This window comes from Bombina bombina, chromosome 12 (genome assembly GCF_027579735.1).
Source record: "Bombina bombina isolate aBomBom1 chromosome 12, aBomBom1.pri, whole genome shotgun sequence".
NCBI classification, from domain to species: Eukaryota; Metazoa; Chordata; class Amphibia; order Anura; family Bombinatoridae; genus Bombina; species Bombina bombina.
The window spans coordinates 124411396-124431923 of NC_069510.1; the positions used below are offsets into that span (position 1 = coordinate 124411396).

At 39.6% G+C, this 20528-nt stretch overlaps 1 protein-coding gene across 2 annotated transcripts in view; it reads right to left on the reverse strand.

The window, feature by feature from the left end:
- DOLPP1 (dolichyldiphosphatase 1) overlaps positions 1-19540 on the reverse strand; it is a 54334-nt gene extending 34794 nt beyond the window's left edge. For both annotated transcript variants that reach the window (XM_053696120.1, XM_053696121.1), the window contains exons 1-2: positions 19451-19540; positions 5844-5944 (exon numbers count right to left, since the gene is read on the reverse strand). In XM_053696120.1, coding sequence (XP_053552095.1) covers positions 5844-5944; positions 19451-19526 — 177 coding nt within the window. In that variant the 5' untranslated portion in view covers positions 19527-19540. The remainder of the gene's footprint in view (positions 1-5843; positions 5945-19450) is intronic.
- Positions 19541-20528: the final 988 nt, after the last annotated feature.

Here is a 20528-nt window from a genome sequence, read left to right on the forward strand (position 1 = left end):
ATCTTATGGTAAATCTTTCTGGTAACAGGTTTCCTAGCCTGTATTAAGGTATCAATAACTGACTCAGAAAACCCACGTCTTGATAAAATCAAGCGTTCAATTTCCAAGCAGTCAGCTTCAGAGAAGTTAGATTTTGATGTTTGAAGGGACCCTGTATCAGAAGGTCCTGTTTCAGAGGTAGAGACCAAGGTGGACAGGATGACATGTCCACCAGGTCTGCATACCAAGTCCTGCGTGGCCACGCAGGTGCTATTAGAATCACTGATGCTCTCTCTTGTTTGATTCTGGCAATCAATCGAGGAAGCAACGGGAAGGGTGGAAACACGTAAGCCATCCTGAAGTCCCAAGGTGCTGTCAGAGCATCTATCAGGACTGCTCCTGGATCCCTGGATCTGGACCCGTAACGAGGAAGCTTGGCGTTCTGTCGAGACGCCATGAGATCTATCTCTGGTTTGCCCCAACGTCGAAGTATTTGGGCAAAGACCTCCGGATGAAGTTCCCACTCCCCCGGATGAAAAGTCTGACGACTTAAGGAATCCGCCTCCCAGTTCTCCACTCCCGGGATGTGGATTGCTGACAGGTGGCAAGAGTGAGACTCTGCCCAGCGAATTATCTTTGATACTTCCATCATAGCTAGGGAGCTTCTTGTCCCTCCCTGATGGTTGATGTAAGCTACAGTCGTGATGTTGTCCGACTGAAACCTGATGAACCCCCGAGTTGTCAACTGGGGCCAAGCCAGGAGGGCATTGAGAACTGCTCTCAATTCCAGAATGTTTATTGGCAGGAGACTCTCCTCCTGACTCCATTGTCCCTGAGCCTTCAGAGAATTCCAGACGGCACCCCAACCTAGAAGGCTGGCGTCTGTTGTTACAATTGTCCAGTCTGGTCTGCTGAATGGCATCCCCCTGGACAGATGTGGCCGAGAAAGCCACCATAGAAGAGAATTTCTGGTCTCTTGATCCAGATTCAGAGAAGGGGATAAGTCTGAGTAATCCCCATTCCACTGACTTAGCATGCACAGTTGCAGTGGTCTGAGGTGTAAGCGTGCAAAGGGTACTATGTCCATTGCCGCTACCATTAAGCCGATTACCTCCATGCATTGAGCCACTGACGGGTGTTGAATGGAATGAAGGGTGCGGCAAGCACTTTGAAGTCTTGTTAGCCTGTCCTCTGTCAGGTAAATCTTCATTTCTACAGAATCTATAAGAGTCCCCAGGAAGGGAACTCTTGTGAGTGGAACGAGTGAACTTTTCTTTTCGTTCACCTTCCATCCATGTGACCTTAGAAATGCCAGCACTAACTCTGTATGAGACTTGGCAGTTTGAAAGCTTGAAGCTTGTATCAGAATGTCGTCTAGGTATGGAGCTACCGAGATTCCCCGCGGTCTTAGTACCGCCAGAAGAGCACCCAGAACCTTTGTGAAGATTCTTGGAGCTGTAGCCAATCCGAATGGAAGAGCCACAAACTGGTAATGCCTGTCTAGGAAGGCAAACCTTAGGTACCGATAATGATCTTTGTGAATCGGTATGTGAAGGTAAGCATCTTTTAAATCTACAGTGGTCATGTACTGACCCTCTTGGATCATAGGTAAAATTGTCCGAATAGTCTCCATCTTGAACGATGGAACTCTTAGGAATTTGTTTAGGATCTTTAAGTCCAGGATTGGTCTGAAAGTTCCCTCTTTTTTGGGAACCACAAACAGATTTGAGTAAAACCCCTGTCCCTGTTCCGATCGTGGAACTGGATGGATTACTCCCATTAACAAGAGCTCTTGTACGCAGCGTAGAAACGCCTCTTTCTTTGTCTGGATTGTTGACAACCTTGACAGATGAAATCTCTCTCTTGGAGGAGAGTATTTGAAGTCCAGAAGGTATCCCTGAGATATTATCTCTAGCGCCCAGGGATCCTGAACATCTCTTGCCCAAGCCTGGGCGAAGAGAGAAAGTCTGCCCCCCACTAGATCCGATCCCGGATCGGGGGCCCTCAATTCATGCTGTTTTAGGGGCAGCAGCAGGTTTCCTAGTCTGCTTGCCCTTGTTCCAGGACTGGTTAGGTTTCCAGCCTTGTCTGTAGCGAGCAACAGCTCCTTCCTGTTTTGGTGCAGAGGAAGTTGATGCTGCTCCTGCTTTGAAATTACGAAAGGAACGAAAATTAGACTGTCTAGTCTTGGCTTTGTCCTGAGGCAGGGCATGGCCTTTACCTCCTGTAATGTCAGCGATAATCTCTTTCAACCCGGGCCCGAATAAGGTCTGCCCTTTGAAAGGTATATTAAGCAATTTAGACTTAGAAGTAACATCAGCTGACCAGGATTTTAGCCACAGCGCCCTGCGTGCCTGAATGGCGAATCCTGAATTCTTCGCCGTAAGTTTAGTAAGATGTACTACGGCCTCCGAAATGAATGAATTAGCTAGTTTAAGGACTCTAAGCCTGTCCGTAATGTCGTCCAGAGTAGCTGAACCAATGTTCTCTTCCAGAGACTCAATCCAGAATGCCGCTGCAGCCGTGATCGGCGCAATGCATGCAAGGGGTTGCAATATAAAACCTTGTTGAACAAACATTTTCTTAAGGTAACCCTCTAATTTTTTATCCATTGGATCTGAAAAAGCACAGCTATCCTCCACCGGGATAGTGGTACGCTTAGCTAAGGTAGAAACTGCTCCCTCCACCTTAGGGACCGTTTGCCATAAGTCCCTTGTGGTGGCGTCTATTGGAAACATTTTTCTAAATATCGGAGGGGGTGAGAACGGCACACCGGGTCTATCCCACTCCTTAGTAACAATTTCAGTAAGTCTCTTAGGTATAGGAAAAACCTCAGTACTCGTCGGTACCGCAAAATATTTATCCAACCTACACATTTTCTCTGGTATTGCAACTGTGTTACAATCATTCAGAGCCGCTAACACCTCCCCTAGTAATACACGGAGGTTTTCCAGTTTAAATTTAAAATTTGAAATATCTGAATCCAGTCTGTTTGGATCAGAACCGTCACCCACAGAATGAAGTTCTCCGTCCTCATGTTCTGCCACCTGTGACGCAGTGTCTGACATGGCCCTAATATTATCAGCGCACTCTGTTCTCACCCCAGAGTGATCACGCTTACCTCTTAGTTCTGGTAATTTAGCCAAAACCTCAGTCATAACAGTAGCCATATCCTGTAATGTGATTTGTAATGGCCGCCCAGATGTACTCTGCGCTACAATATCATGCACCTCCCTCTGAGCGGGAGATGTAGGTACTGACACGTGAGGCGAGTTAGTCGGCATAACTCTCCCCTCGTTGTTTGGTGAAATTTGTTCAATTTGTACAGATTGACTTTTATTTAAAGTAGCATCAATACAGTTAGTACATAAATTTCTATTGGGCTCCACTTTGGCATTGCAACAAATGACACAGGTATCATCCTCTGAATCAGACATGTTTAACACACTAGCAAATAAACTTGTAACTTGGAAATACAATTCAATTAGAATAATATTAAAACGTACTGTGCCTTTAAGAAGCACAGAAGATCTATGACAGTTGAAAATTAATAAATTGAAACAGTTATAGCCTCAATCCTTGTAAATAACACAACTTTAGCAAAGATTTAATCCCATTAGCAAAGATAACAAATTCTGAAAGCAGGAAACAAATTACAGAATAAACGTTTTTTATCTCAGTCAAACTATAATTCTCACAGCTCTGCTGAGAGAAATTACCTCCCTCAAAATAAGTTTTGAAGACCCCTGAGCTCTGTAGAGATGAACCGGATCATGCAGGGAATACAATGAGTTGCTGACTGAAATATTTGATGCGTAGTAAAAGCGCCAAAAAAACGTCCCCTCCCCCTCACACACAGCAGTGAGGGAGAACAGAAACTGTCAGAAAACAGATTAAGCAACTGCCAAGTGGAAAAATAGTGCCCAAACATTTATTCACTCAGTACCTCAGTAAATGAAAACGATTTTACATTCCAGCAAAAACGTTAAACATAATCTCTAGTTATTAAACAGCTTTATGTATTTCTTACAGTGTAATTCTAGTGAAGTACCATTCCCCAGAATACTGAAGTGTAAAGTATACATACATGACATATCGGTATGGCAGGATTTTCTCATCAATTCCATTGTCAGAAAATAAAAACTGCTACATACCTCTATGCAGATTCATCTGCCCGCTGTCCCCTGATCTGAAGTTTACCTCTCCTCAGATGGCCGAGAAACAGCAATATGATCTTAACTACTCCGGCTAAAATCATAACAAAAACTCTGGTAGATTCTTCTTCAAACTCTGCCAGAGAGATAATAACACACTCCGGTGCTATTTTAAAATAACAAACTTTTGATTGAAGATATAAAACTAAGTATAATCACCATAGTCCTCTCACACATCCTATCTAGTCGTTGGGTGCAAGAGAATGACTGGGAGTGACGTAGAGGGGAGGAGCTATATGCAGCTCTGCTGGGTGAATCCTCTTGCACTTCCTGTTGGGGAGGAGTAATATCCCAGAAGTAATGATGACCCGTGGACTGATCACACTTAACAGAAGAAATAAATAATGAGCGTATATTGCAAAGTTGTTTTACTACGCGTAATTAAACTATTTATATTAATATCTTGAGGTGTTTAATGTCCCTTTAAAACCGCATAATAAGGTAAAACACTTCCAGACCTGATGAACCTCAGGTATATCAGTCAGTGTGGCTGAAACGTGCGCATTTGTCATTAGAAGACCTCCTGCTATTTTGTCGATAGAGGTGAGACCAGATTGATACTGCAGGAAAGTTCTTATTGGAGGAAAAAGAAGAAAAAACAAACACACATATGGGGCTAATAAGGCTGTTTCTGCGTTAGTGACTAGATATAGAATACATTTTTCATATATAGCTTTGCCCCTCTCTTTTCTTATATAATTGGTTTTGGTTTAATGTAGTAAAGGGACAGTCAACACTAAAATTGTTTAAAAAGATAAACAACGCCTTTACTACCCATTCCCCAGCTTTGTACAACCAACATTGTTAGATTCATATACTTTTATAACATTTAAACCTCTACATATCTGCCTGTTTCTAAACCACTACAGACCCAGCCTCTTATCACATGCTTTTTTATTTGCTTTTCACAACAGGAGAGCCATATAGATAACATTGTGCTCACTTCCGTGGAGATGTGCAGGACACAGCACTAATTGGTGAAAATGCAAGTCAATAGATGATCAGGGGGCTGCCAGAAGAGGCTTAGATACAAGGTAATCACAGAGGTAAAAAGTAAATTAATATAACTGTGTTGGTTATGCAAAACTGGGGAATGGGTAATAAAGGGATTATCTATCTTTTGAAACAATACAAATTCTGGTGTAGACTGTCCCTTTAAAATAAAACTAAATCACACAACTTATATGTAAATTAAACTTATTCATCAGAACATTCATATAAAAAACAACAACTAATAACTAGGAAATTACCAACAATGATTAAAACTTAAATGGCTATTAAACGCCTCTTGTTTGTGTGTAAAACCTGTGCTTGTCCCACACATTTATATGCAAGGAACAGTGTAGAGGCATATGTGTGTAGTCACCATCACCAGAGCTGACTTTAGCTATGTATTTAACCCATAGTTATACACAAGCAACAGTGCAATAACACATTAAAGTGAAAGAAGAAGATCAGTATAGACTACAAATTTGATAAATGAAAGTCTCATTCATGTTTTAAATTCTATCCTATGACTTGAGCGAGAATGCTAAAGTTTACATTCACTTTAACTAACTGTGCGCTTTTATACCAGGGTTTGCGCTAAGCCTACAGGGGATTTACAGCTGCGGAGAGTTAGGAGGTAAATCTGATGGTGCCAGATCTCACCGTGTGAAGTTCCCTTTTGAAAACGATTAACGTCACAAAACTGATGAGAATGAAGACGGGTCCCAGACTGAGGTAGGCTAACAGGTGTCCGTAAACATCGCCTGAAAGGAAACAAAAGCCGTAACAATATTACACCACAAAGGCACATACTGACCCTGCAGGCGACAAACTACCACCATACAGTGCTCAAGTCACATGCACACCCCTGAGCATACCTCAGTATTCTCTCATGGTGCTAAGTTTCAAAAAGTAGACCAAGTGGTTCATTTTATAGGTTAAGTAAATTGGATTTTTTATTTTTATTGAAAACTGAGAGGGGGATAACGGTTAAAACTAAACCTTCATTCGTCAGGAGAGCAGCAAATTTGAGAGACTTTTACATTTACTTCTATTACCAAATTGACTCAGTCCTCCTGGTATCTATTGTTGAAAAGCATACCTAGATAGGCTCATGAGTTAGCCGCTGGTTGGTACCTACACACATATGCTTGCTGTCAGTAGCTCACCGGATGTGATCAGCTAGCTCCCAGTGGTGCATAGCTGCCCCAGGTGCAGGGTTATAACAGGTTAGAATATTTTATTTTTGTATTTCTACGTGTCGTAAAGTGATAGGAAAGTCAAAACTAAACTTGCATGAGTCAGGTCATGTTAAGATACTTGTAAATTCACATATGTCTACACATTTCCTTTGTTCTCCTACACTACTGGGAGCTAGCTGCTGACTGGTGCCTGCACAAATTTGTCTCTTGTGATTGGCTAACTACATGTGTTCAGCTAGCTGCCAGTAGTGTAATGCTGTTCCTTCAGCAAAGGATAACAGGAGAATGAAACAAATCTGATAATAGAAGTAAATTGGAAAGTTGTTTAAAACGTATTATCCAAATCATGAAAGAAAATGTTGGGGTTTCCTGTCCCTTTAACAACATCCTTTCACTGTATCATGTTAATAACAATTGATAAGACAAACATGCTGTTTTTGTTCTTAAAGTGAAAGTAAAGTTGAGTATATCCCTACATATGCTTATATAAATCTATTAAAAATAACATCACTTTCATTCATCATTTTTTTTACCCTCAAAGCCGCAATACTTGTTAGCCGTTCCTCCGTCTGCATAATAAAAAAAAATTGCCTTCTGTCGTGATGAAACAGCGATATCCGAATTTCATTGGTCCCCCATTGGCGTCTAACTTGTTCTTTTTACACCCCATTTTCAAATGCGCATGCGGCTATCCTCGAAGTTCATCCACAATCCGATGCACGTTCACGATAGCCGCCGCAAGCGCATTTAGAGCTTCAAAGGAAATCCCTTATAGTGACATAACTCAACTGAAATATACTTTGTTAGAACTTACTAAATTTTGTTTACTCGTTACAGTCATCTGGGAATTCTCTTCTTACAAACAAATTATACGATTGCCGCACCCATACTAAACAATGAATCCAGTGATTCAATGTTTAGTATCGGAGCTCTATCATTGCGCATGCGCAAAATATTGGGCTCACGAGAGCGTGCACGGCTTAAGATGTATAGAGCGGGTGGGACCGCTCTTTCCTCTAACACTTCTAAACCCGGAAGCTAGCAGGGGCGGAGGAAGCTAGCTAAAGGTACGCAATATTAAATATAAATTTCCTAAGTATAGAAACTTTTTTTAAACATAAAAAGTTAGCAACTATACATTATGGGAGTTGTATTATCAATAGCATTGTTGGCGTATCTAAAAATTTACTTTCACTTTAACTGATCAATAGCAAGTGCCTCTGTCTCACTATCACTGTACAACAGAGGTGGCAGGAACCGTGTTAAAGGCTCCTGTGTCAGAACAACCCCATAGCCCAGGCTTGTAACACGTACGTCCTGTCTAGCAGTACAGCAAGACAACAGCAGTGCTTTTATGCCGATATAACTATTAGCAGCAGGCAGGAAGGCCTTTATCAATCATTTAGCAACACTGATCATCTATTAAGAACACACGTGAAATATGCAAAGGAACGAAAACCCAGATTAAAAAACTGCCATGCGTGGACTTGAAGGGACACTGAGCCCAATTTTTTTCTTTCATGATTCAGATAGATCAGTAATTTTAAGCAACTTTCTAATTTACTCCTATTGTCAATTTTCTTTGTTCTCTTGCTATGTTTATTTGAAAAGCAAGAATGTAAGTTTAGATGCCGGTCCATTATTGGGGAAAAACCTGGGTTGTCCATGCTGATTGGACAGCACCAATAAACAAGTGCTGTCCATGGTTCTGAACCAAACATTTTGCTGGCTCCTTAGCTTAGATGCCTTTTTTTCAAATAAAGATAGCAAGTGAAGAAAGAAAAATTGATAATAGAAGTAAATTAGAAAATTGCTGCTGTATCTGAATCATGAAAGAAACAGTTTGGGTTCAGTATCACTTTAAGTGGTAGAAAGGGAGAAACACATTGTTCTACAGATAGAGCGCACTCATGACCGGAGAAAGGACAGACACATTGACATTAGCAAAGTAAGATATTAGTTTTCCCAAAGGTTAAATAAAATGTGCTACAGCTATATACAGTGTCACCCTACAGCAATGCTACAGCTATATATACAGTGTCACCCTACAGCAATGCTACAGCTATATACAGTGTCACCCTACAGCAATGCTACAGCTATATATACAGTGTCACCCTACAGCAATGCTACAGCTATATACAGTGTCACCCTACAGCAATGCTACGGCTATATACAGTGTCACCCTACAGCAATGCTACAGCTATATATACAGTGTCACCCTACAGCAATGCTACAGCTATATATACAGTGTCACCCTACAGCAATGCTACAGCTATATACAGTGTCACCCTACAGCAATGCTACAGCTATATATACAGTGTCACCCTACAGCAATGCTACAGCTATATACAGTGTCACCCTACAGCAATGCTACGGCTATATACAGTGTCACCCTACAGCAATGCTACAGCTATATACAGTGTCACCCTACAGCAATGCTACAGCTATATATACAGTGTCATCCTACAGCAATGCTACAGCTATATATACAGTGTCATCCTACAGCAATGCTACAGCTATATACAGTGTCACCCTACAGCAATGCTACAGCTATATATACAGTGTCATCCTACAGCAATGCTACAGCTATATATACAGTGTCATCCTACAGCAATGCTACAGCTATATATACAGTGTCATCCTACAGCAATGCTACAGCTATATATACAGTGTCATCCTACAGCAATGCTACAGCTATATACAGTGTTACACAGGTGTATATATAGTGTCACCCTACAGCAATGCTACAGCTATATACAGTGTTACACAGGTGTATATATAGTGTCATCCTACAGCAATGCTACAGCTATATACAGTGTTACACAGGTGTATATATACAGTGTCACCCTACAGCAATGCTACAGCTATATATACAGTGTCACCCTACAGCAATGCTACAGCTATATATACAGTGTCATCCTACAGCAATGCTACAGCTATATACAGTGTTACACAGGTGTATATATACAGTGTCATCCTACAGCAATGCTACAGCTATATACAGTGTTACACAGGTGTATATATACAGTGTCACCCTACAGCAATGCTACAGCTATATATACAGTGTCACCCTACAGCAATGCTACAGCTATATATACAGTGTCATCCTACAGCAATGCTACAGCTATATATACAGTGTCACCCTACAGCAATGCTACAGCTATATATACAGTGTCACCCTACAGCAATGCTACAGCTATATATACAGTGTCACCCTACAGCAATGCTACAGCTATATACAGTGTCACCCTACAGCAATGCTACGGCTATATACAGTGTCACCCTACAGCAATGCTACAGCTATATACAGTGTCACCCTACAGCAATGCTACGGCTATATATACAGTGTCATCCTACAGCAATGCTACAGCTATATACAGTGTCACCCTACAGCAATGCTACAGCTATATACAGTGTCACCCTACAGCAATGCTACGGCTATATACAGTGTCACCCTACAGCAATGCTACAGCTATATACAGTGTCACCCTACAGTAATGCTACAGCTATATACAGTGTCACCCTACAGCAATGCTACAGCTATATATACAGTGTCACCCTACAGCAATGCTACAGCTATATATACAGTGTCACCCTACAGCAATGCTACGGCTATATACAGTGTCACCCTACAGCAATGCTACAGCTATATACAGTGTCACCCTACAGCAATGCTACAGCTATATATACAGTGTCACCCTACAGCAATGCTACGGCTATATACAGTGTCACCCTACAGCAATGCTACAGCTATATATACAGTGTCACCCTACAGCAATGCTACGGCTATATACAGTGTCACCCTACAGCAATGCTACAGCTATATACAGTGTCACCCTACAGCAATGCTACAGCTATATACAGTGTCACCCTACAGTAATGCTACAGCTATATACAGGGTCACCCTACAGCAATGCTACAGCTATATACAGTGTCACCCTACAGCAATGCTACAGCTATATACAGTGTCACACAGGTATATATACAGTGTCACCCTACAGCAATGCTACGGCTATATACAGTGTCACACAGGTATATATACAGTGTCACCCTACAGCAATGCTACAGCTATATACAGTGTCACCCTACAGCAATGCTACAGCTATATACAGTGTCACCCTACAGCAATGCTACGGCTATATACAGTGTCACACAGGTATATATACAGTGTCACCCTACAGCAATGCTACGGCTATATACAGTGTTACACAGGTATAAATATATATAGTGTCACCCTACAGCAATGCTACGGCTATATACAGTGTCACACAGGTATATATACAGTGTCACCCTACAGCAATGCTACAGCTATATACAGTGTCACCCTACAGCAATGCTACGGCTATATACAGTGTCACACAGGTATATATACAGTGTCACCCTACAGCAATGCTACAGCTATATACAGTGTCACCCTACAGCAATGCTACAGCTATATACAGTGTCACCCTACAGCAATGCTACGGCTATATACAGTGTCACACAGGTATATATACAGTGTCACCCTACAGCAATGCTACAGCTATATACAGTGTCACCCTACAGTAATGCTACGGCTATATACAGTGTCACACAGGTATATATACAGTGTCACCCTACAGCAATGCTACGGCTATATACAGTGTCACACAGGTATATATACAGTGTCACCCTACAGCAATGCTACGGCTATATACAGTGTCACCCTACAGTAATGCTACGGCTATATACAGTGTCACCCTACAGTAATGCTACGGCTATATACAGTGTCACACAGGTATATATACAGTGTCACCCTACGGCTATATACAGTGTTACACAGGTATATATATATACAGTGTCACCCTACAGCAATGCTACAGCTATATACAGTGTTACACAGGTATATATACAGTGTCACCCTACAGTAATGCTACAGCTATATACAGTGTTACACAGGTATATATACAGTGTCACCCTACAGCAATGCTACGGCTATATACAGTGTTACACAGGTATATATACAGTGTCACCCTACAGCAATGCTACGGCTATATACAGTAAAAAAATAGTTCCAAGTTGAAGCAGCAGGTAAAAAAATAACATATCCTTTATTCCTTTAAAAACATGTACAAAGGACATACAACAGCATGGATAGGGTTCAAGCAAGTAAACTCTGACCGGTTTCGGTCATATTGACCGTAATCATAGAATAGCACCTGTTAGGGGGTGCTCCCTTTTATGCTGAACAATCCATATTCATTGGTTAAAAACATTTTGTGTGTTTGCTGATCACCTTAACCCCTTACATACCAGATTTCCCTTTAAACACAGATTGGGAAATAAGCAATGTAGTGTATACATAGGTACATAAATACAAAAGTTGCAGACAATAAAAAATGAAGAAACAAATATAGAGAGTACAAGCTAGAGAGTTAGTACAATAACCCAGAGAACAATATAAATTAGAATATTTGAAGCAATAAGTCTTTTAAATTAGATGAGCTGTAAAATCAATACTTAAGAGGAGATATACAGACATGATGATTACAGCACAAGCATTCATGTTTTGATCAATGTGTGTGATAAAACCAAAAAACAAAATCTCTTTAATATTGTTTAACCACTCTCATTATTAATAGAGGGAGAGATAATTTCTAACTGCCTCTTAATATGTAGAGAAGTGGCAAACACAATAAAAGTAAACATGAACAAGGAAGCAAGAAAGAGCAAGTGTAGATTTGAACGGGCCTATAGTAATTAAACAGATTAACAATAACCTTGTAGATAGATAACCAAAAAAAAACACTATCGAAACGTACATTAGGATAAAGTGTATATTACTAAACTATGCGGTATATATTGTTTTATCTATGTGTTTAACCAATATAAAAACTTATGAATCATTGAAGTCTGAACACATAGTCCTAATAAAGAAGGGGGCCCATATATTCACTAGCCTAAAAAAGGGGATCTCATATATGTCTATACTCCTAATACGATTATTTCTGCCAGTAATTTATGATGTCATATTCAGAGTTGTAACCATATGGTATTAAGCATTTAGTTTTAAAAATCCAGTATGTTTCTTGTTTACATAGTATAGATAACTTATCACCGCCCCTGGGCGGTGTAGTTATCTGTTCTATGGCTTGCCATTTGAAGGACCTGACGTCCTGATGGTGAAATTCAATAAAATGAGTGGAAAGTGCTGAACAGGTACGTTTGTTGGAAATGTAAGAAAGATGTTCTCTTATGCGCTTACCTACTTTTCTGGTAGTTCTACCTGTATATTGTTTTTTGCAGATAGTGCATTCAATTATATAAATTACAAATGTACTTTTACAATTGACACAGCCTTTGGTGTTAAATTCTTCTCCCGTTACATGGGACTTGAATGTTTTTTTTTGTTTTTTTTTCTTGGCTATATACAGTGTCACACAGGTATATATACAGTGTCACCCTACAGCAATGCTACAGCTATATACAGTGTTACACAGGTATATATATATATATATATATATATATATATATATATATATATATAGAGTGTCACCCTACAGCAATGCTACAGCTATATACAGTGTTACACGGGTATATATACAGTGTCACCCTACAGCAATGCTACGGCTATATACAGTGTTACACGGGTATATATACAGTGTCACCCTACAGCAATGCTACGGCTATATACAGTGTTACACGGGTATATATACAGTGTCACCCTACAGCAATGCTACGGCTATATACAGTGTTACACAAGTATATATACACAGTGTCACCCTACAGTAATGCTACAGCTATATACAGTGTTACACAGGTATATATACAGTGTCAGCCTACAGTAATGCTACGGCTATATACAGTGTTACACAGGTATATATACAGTGTCACCCTACAGCAATGCTACGGCTATATACAGTGTTACACAGGTATATATACAGTGTCAGCCTACAGTAATGCTACGGCTATATACAGTGTTACACAGGTATATATACAGTGTCACCCTACAGCAATGCTACGGCTATATACAGTGTTACACAGGTATATATAGTGTCACCCTACAGCAATGCTACGGCTATATACAGTGTTACACAGGTATATATACAGTGTCACCCTACAGCAATGCTACGGCTATATACAGTGTTACACAGGTATATATACAGTGTCACCCTACAGCAATGCTACGGCTATATACAGTGTTACACAGGTATATATACAGTGTCACCCTACAGCAATGCTACAGCTATATACAGTGTCACCCTACAGCAATGCTACGGCTATATACAGTGTTACACGGGTATATATACAGTGTCACCCTACAGTAATGCTACAGCTATATACAGTGTTACACAGGTATATATACAGTGTCACCCTACAGCAATGCTACGGCTATATACAGTGTTACACAGGTATATATACAGTGTCAGCCTACAGTAATGCTACGGCTATATACAGTGTTACACAGGTATATATACAGTGTCAGCCTACAGTAATGCTACGGCTATATACAGTGTTACACAGGTATATATACAGTGTCAGCCTACAGTAATGCTACAGCTATATACAGTGTTACACAGGTATATATACAGTGTCAGCCTACAGTAATGCTACGGCTATATACAGTGTCACACAGGTATATATACAGTGTCACCCTACAGCAATGCTACAGCTATATACAGTGTTACACAGGTATATATACAGTGTCAGCCTACAGTAATGCTACGGCTATATACAGTGTTACACAGGTATATATACAGTGTCAGCCTACAGTAATGCTACGGCTATATACAGTGTTACACAGGTATATATACAGTGTCAGCCTACAGTAATGCTACAGCTATATACAGTGTTACACAGGTATATATACAGTGTCAGCCTACAGTAATGCTACGGCTATATACAGTGTCACACAGGTATATATACAGTGTCACCCTACAGCAATGCTACAGCTATATACAGTGTTACACAGGTATATATACAGTGTCAGCCTACAGTAATGCTACGGCTATATACAGTGTTACACAGGTATATATACAGTGTCACCCTACAGCAATGCTACGGCTATATACAGTGTTACACAGGTATATATAGTGTCACCCTACAGCAATGCTACGGCTATATACAGTGTTACACAGGTATATATACAGTGTCACCCTACAGCAATGCTACGGCTATATACAGTGTTACACAGGTATATATACAGTGTCACCCTACAGCAATGCTACGGCTATATACAGTGTTACACAGGTATATATACAGTGTCACCCTACAGCAATGCTACAGCTATATACAGTGTCACCCTACAGCAATGCTACGGCTATATACAGTGTTACACGGGTATATATACAGTGTCACCCTACAGTAATGCTACAGCTATATACAGTGTTACACAGGTATATATACAGTGTCACCCTACAGCAATGCTACGGCTATATACAGTGTTACACAGGTATATATACAGTGTCAGCCTACAGTAATGCTACGGCTATATACAGTGTTACACAGGTATATATACAGTGTCAGCCTACAGTAATGCTACGGCTATATACAGTGTTACACAGGTATATATACAGTGTCAGCCTACAGTAATGCTACAGCTATATACAGTGTTACACAGGTATATATACAGTGTCAGCCTACAGTAATGCTACGGCTATATACAGTGTCACACAGGTATATATACAGTGTCACCCTACAGCAATGCTACAGCTATATACAGTGTTACACAGGTATATATATATATATATATATATATATATATATATATATATATATATATATATATATATATATATATATATAGAGTGTCACCCTACAGCAATGCTACAGCTATATACAGTGTTACACAGGTATATATACAGTGTCACCCTACAGCAATGCTACGGCTATATACAGTGTTACACGGGTATATATACAGTGTCACCCTACAGCAATGCTACGGCTATATACAGTGTTACACAAGTATATATACACAGTGTCACCCTACAGTAATGCTACAGCTATATACAGTGTTACACAGGTATATATACAGTGTCAGCCTACAGTAATGCTACGGCTATATACAGTGTTACACAGGTATATATACAGTGTCACCCTACAGCAATGCTACGGCTATATACAGTGTTACACAGGTATATATACAGTGTCAGCCTACAGTAATGCTACGGCTATATACAGTGTTACACAGGTATATATACAGTGTCACCCTACAGCAATGCTACGGCTATATACAGTGTTACACAGGTATATATAGTGTCACCCTACAGCAATGCTACAGCTATATACAGTGTTACACAGGTATATATACAGTGTCACCCTACAGCAATGCTACGGCTATATACAGTGTTACACAGGTATATATACAGTGTCACCCTACAGCAATGCTACAGCTATATACAGTGTCACCCTACAGCAATGCTACGGCTATATACAGTGTTACACGGGTATATATACAGTGTCACCCTACAGTAATGCTACAGCTATATACAGTGTTACACAGGTATATATACAGTGTCACCCTACAGCAATGCTACGGCTATATACAGTGTTACACAGGTATATATACAGTGTCAGCCTACAGCAATGCTACGGCTATATACAGTGTTACACAGGTATATATACAGTGTCAGCCTACAGTAATGCTACGGCTATATACAGTGTTACACAGGTATATATACAGTGTCAGCCTACAGTAATGCTACGGCTATATACAGTGTTACACAGGTATATATACAGTGTCAGCCTACAGTAATGCTACAGCTATATACAGTGTTACACAGGTATATATACAGTGTCAGCCTACAGTAATGCTACAGCTATATACAGTGTTACACAGGTATATATATACAGTGTCAGCCTACAGTAATGCTACAGCTATATACAGTGTTACACAGGTATATATATACAGTGTCAGCCTACAGTAATGCTACAGCTATATACAGTGTTACACAGGTATATATACAGTGTCACCCCACAGCAATGCTACAGCTATATACAGTGTTACACAGGTATATATACAGTGTCACCCCACAGCAATGCTACAGCTATATACAGTTTTACACAGGTATATATATATATATATATATATATATATATATATATATACACATACACACACAGTGTCACCCTACAGCAATGCTACGGCTATATACAGTGTTACACAGGTATATATACAGAGTCACCCTTCAGCAATGCTACGGCTATATAGAGTGTTACACAGGTATATATACAGTGTCACCCTACAGCAATGCTACGGCTATATACAGTGTTACACAGGTATATATACAGTGTCACCCTACAGCAATGCTACAGCTATATACAGTGTTACACAGGTATATATACAGTGTCACCCTACAGCAATGCTACGGCTATATACAGTGTTACACAGGTATATATACAGTGTCACCCTACAGTAATGCTACAGCTATATACAGTGTTACACAGGTATATATACAGTGTCAGCCTACAGTAATGCTACAGCTATATACAGTGTTACACAGGTATATATACAGTGTCAGCCTACAGTAATGCTACAGCTATATACAGTGTTACACAGGTATATATATATATATATATATATATATATATATATATATATATATATATATATATATATATATATATATATATATACACATACACACACAGTGTCACCCTACAGCAATGCTACGGCTATATACAGTGTTACACAGGTATATATACAGAGTCACCCTTCAGCAATGCTACGGCTATATAGAGTGTTACACAGGTATATATACAGTGTCACCCTACAGCAATGCTACGGCTATATACAGTGTTACACAGGTATATATACAGTGTCACCCTACAGCAATGCTACAGCTATATACAGTGTTACACAGGTATATATACAGTGTCACCCTACAGCAATGCTACGGCTATATACAGTGTTACACAGGTATATATACAGTGTCACCCTACAGTAATGCTACAGCTATATACAGTGTTACACAGGTATATATACAGTGTCAGCCTACAGTAATGCTACAGCTATATACAGTGTTACACAGGTATATATACAGTGTCAGCCTACAGTAATGCTACAGCTATATACAGTGTTACACAGGTATATATACAGTGTCAGCCTACAGTAATGCTACAGCTATATACAGTGTTACACAGGTATATATACAGTGTCACCCCACAGCAATGCTACAGCTATATACAGTGTTACACAGGTATATATACAGTGTCACCCTACAGCTATATACAGTGTTACTCACTCAAGTGTGTATGTATATATATATATATATATATATATATATATATATATTGTGTGTGTTACCCTACAGTAATACTACAGCTATATACAGTGTTACACTACAGCAATACCACAGCTATATACAGTGTTACCTACAGTAAAACTACAGCTATATACAGTGTTACCCTACAGTAATACTACAGCTATATACAATGTTACCCTACAGTAATACTACAGCTATATACAATGTTACCCTACAGTAATACTACAGCTATAACTAGTGTTACACTACAGTAATACTATAGCTATATACAGTGTTACCTACAGAAATACTACAGCTATATACAATGTGACACTACAGCAATACTACAGCTATATACAGTGTTACCCTACAGTAATACTACAGCTATATACAGTGTTACACAGGTATATATACAGTGTCACCCTACAGCTATATACAGTGTTACTCAGGTGTGTATAATATATATATATATATATATATATATATATATATATATATATATATATATATATATATAGTGTGTGTTACCCTACAGTAATACTACAGCTATATACAGTGTTACACTACAGCAATATACAGTGTTACACTACAACAATACCACAGCTATATACAGTGTTACCTACAGTAATACTACAGCTATATACAGTGTTACACTACAGTAATACTACAGCTATATACAGTGTTACACTACAGTAATACTACAGCTATAATCAGTGTTACACTACAGTAATACTACAGCTATATACAGTGTTACCCTACAGTAATACTACAGCTATATACAATATAAATATATAGCAATACCACAACTATATACAATGTTACCTACAGTAATACTACAGCTATATACAGTGTTACCCTATAGAAATACTACAGCTGGATACAGTGTTACCCTACAGAGATACTACAGCTGGATACAGTGTTACTCATGTATATATATACAGTGTTACACTACAGCAATACCACAGCTATATACAGTGTTACACTACAGCTATATACAGTGTTACCCTACAGTAATACTACAGCTATATACAGTGTTACCCTACAGTAATACTACAGCTATATACAGTGTTACCCTACAGTAATACTACAGCTATATACAGTGTTACACTACAGCTATATACAGTGTTACCCTACAGTAATACTACAGCTATATACAGTGTTACCCTACAGTAATACTACAGCTATATACAGTGTTACACTACAGTAATACTACAGCTATATACAGTGTTACCTACAGAAATACTACAGCTAAATACAATGTTACACTACAGCAATACCACAGCTATATACAATGTTACCTACAGTAATACTACAGCTATATACAGTGTTACCCTACAGAAATACAACAGCTATATACAGTGTTACCTACAGAAATTCTACAGCTGGATACAGTGTTACTCAGGTATATATACAGTGCTTCTCAGGTATATATGTTACCCTACAGAAATACTACAGCTATATAGTGTTACCTACAGTAATACTACCGCTGGATACAGTGTTATTCAGGTATATATATATATATATATATATATATATATATATATATATATATATATATATACATATACACATACACAGTGTTACCCTACAATTATACAACAGCTATACATAGTGTTACTTAGAAATATACTAGCAGACACTTCACGCATGCGCAATACTCATTCAGCGCTTTATATTATAAAGCGCATGCGCAAAACTGCATTTCAGTATTGGCAGCGCCTCTCGAATGCAAAGCGCATGCGCATCACCAATGCAAACACGGTGTCTACATCAATATATGGCAGCAACGCTTTCCTCGCCCGTACAACCTTTTACGCCGCTGACGCTGTAGGTGCAAGGCAGGAGTTAGGGTACGGCGCATGCTTACCTTCAGGATATTCTACATGAGTGAGGGAAACCGGACGCCATTGAACAGACAGCGAGCACTGCTCTACCGCCGCCATCTTACCCGGATACCGGGCGTTTGGAAAAGACCAATAGGAATCCAGAAAGGAGGTGTCGTCCAATAGAAATTTAATGGACGAGAATGGTCCAATCCATAAGTAAGGCAGGTTATTGTGTTGTTCAATAGGAAGGCAGATGGTACAATTGTACACCAGTGCATAACGCCTAAAGCACAACCTATCAGAAGCTAGGTCTACTGACACTATAACCAATCAGGACATAAAATAGGCTCTTGTGTTTATGACAATCCCACCAATGGTATTTTTCTGTGCCGGAAAGTAGTGTCATCGGTGACCAATCAAAAACAAAGAACAAGAGGGCTGTACCAATCAGTACATGTGATGCGGATTGGCGGGAGTTGCATGGATTTGAGACCGCCAATGAGAGCGCCGCACTCGCAGTCTCGCACTGAGTACAGTAAAGGCTGTCTATGCGCAAGGTAAATGGAAGGTGCCTGCTTGTCACGACGAGCTCTGCAATGGGACATCGTGAGACCAATTCCAGTGTGACTAGAACATTGTACAACATGCGCGTGTTAGCTGATATCATACGGTATCGCTCTGTTAGTGGCATACGCACGTATGCTGCGTGCCAGTGCTGTCCTAGGCATTCAACATTCTGCTGCCCTCTTCCCCTCTAGGTATTAGAACATTGTAATATTATATTTTGGTGAGGGAGTACAGTTACTTTTTTCCCATGGCATCCTACCAGTGCGTTTGTGTGTAGTGCAGAGTGTGTGTATCATGTATGTGTATAATATATATATATACACAACACACAGAGAAAACCCAGCACTCACTCACAAGCTCTCAGCTAAGATTTAAAAGCAAAAATGGAAAGGTTAGTCACCGCATCTGGCCAAATGGGACAAGCTCAGGTACCACGTCAAGGTCCTTTCCAATACCTGAGACCCTAAAACAGCCACACAATGCAAGCTTTCAAATCCAAACAAACTGAAAACAAGGGAAGGGTGCACAGGAATATGTAACCACCCTAGACAT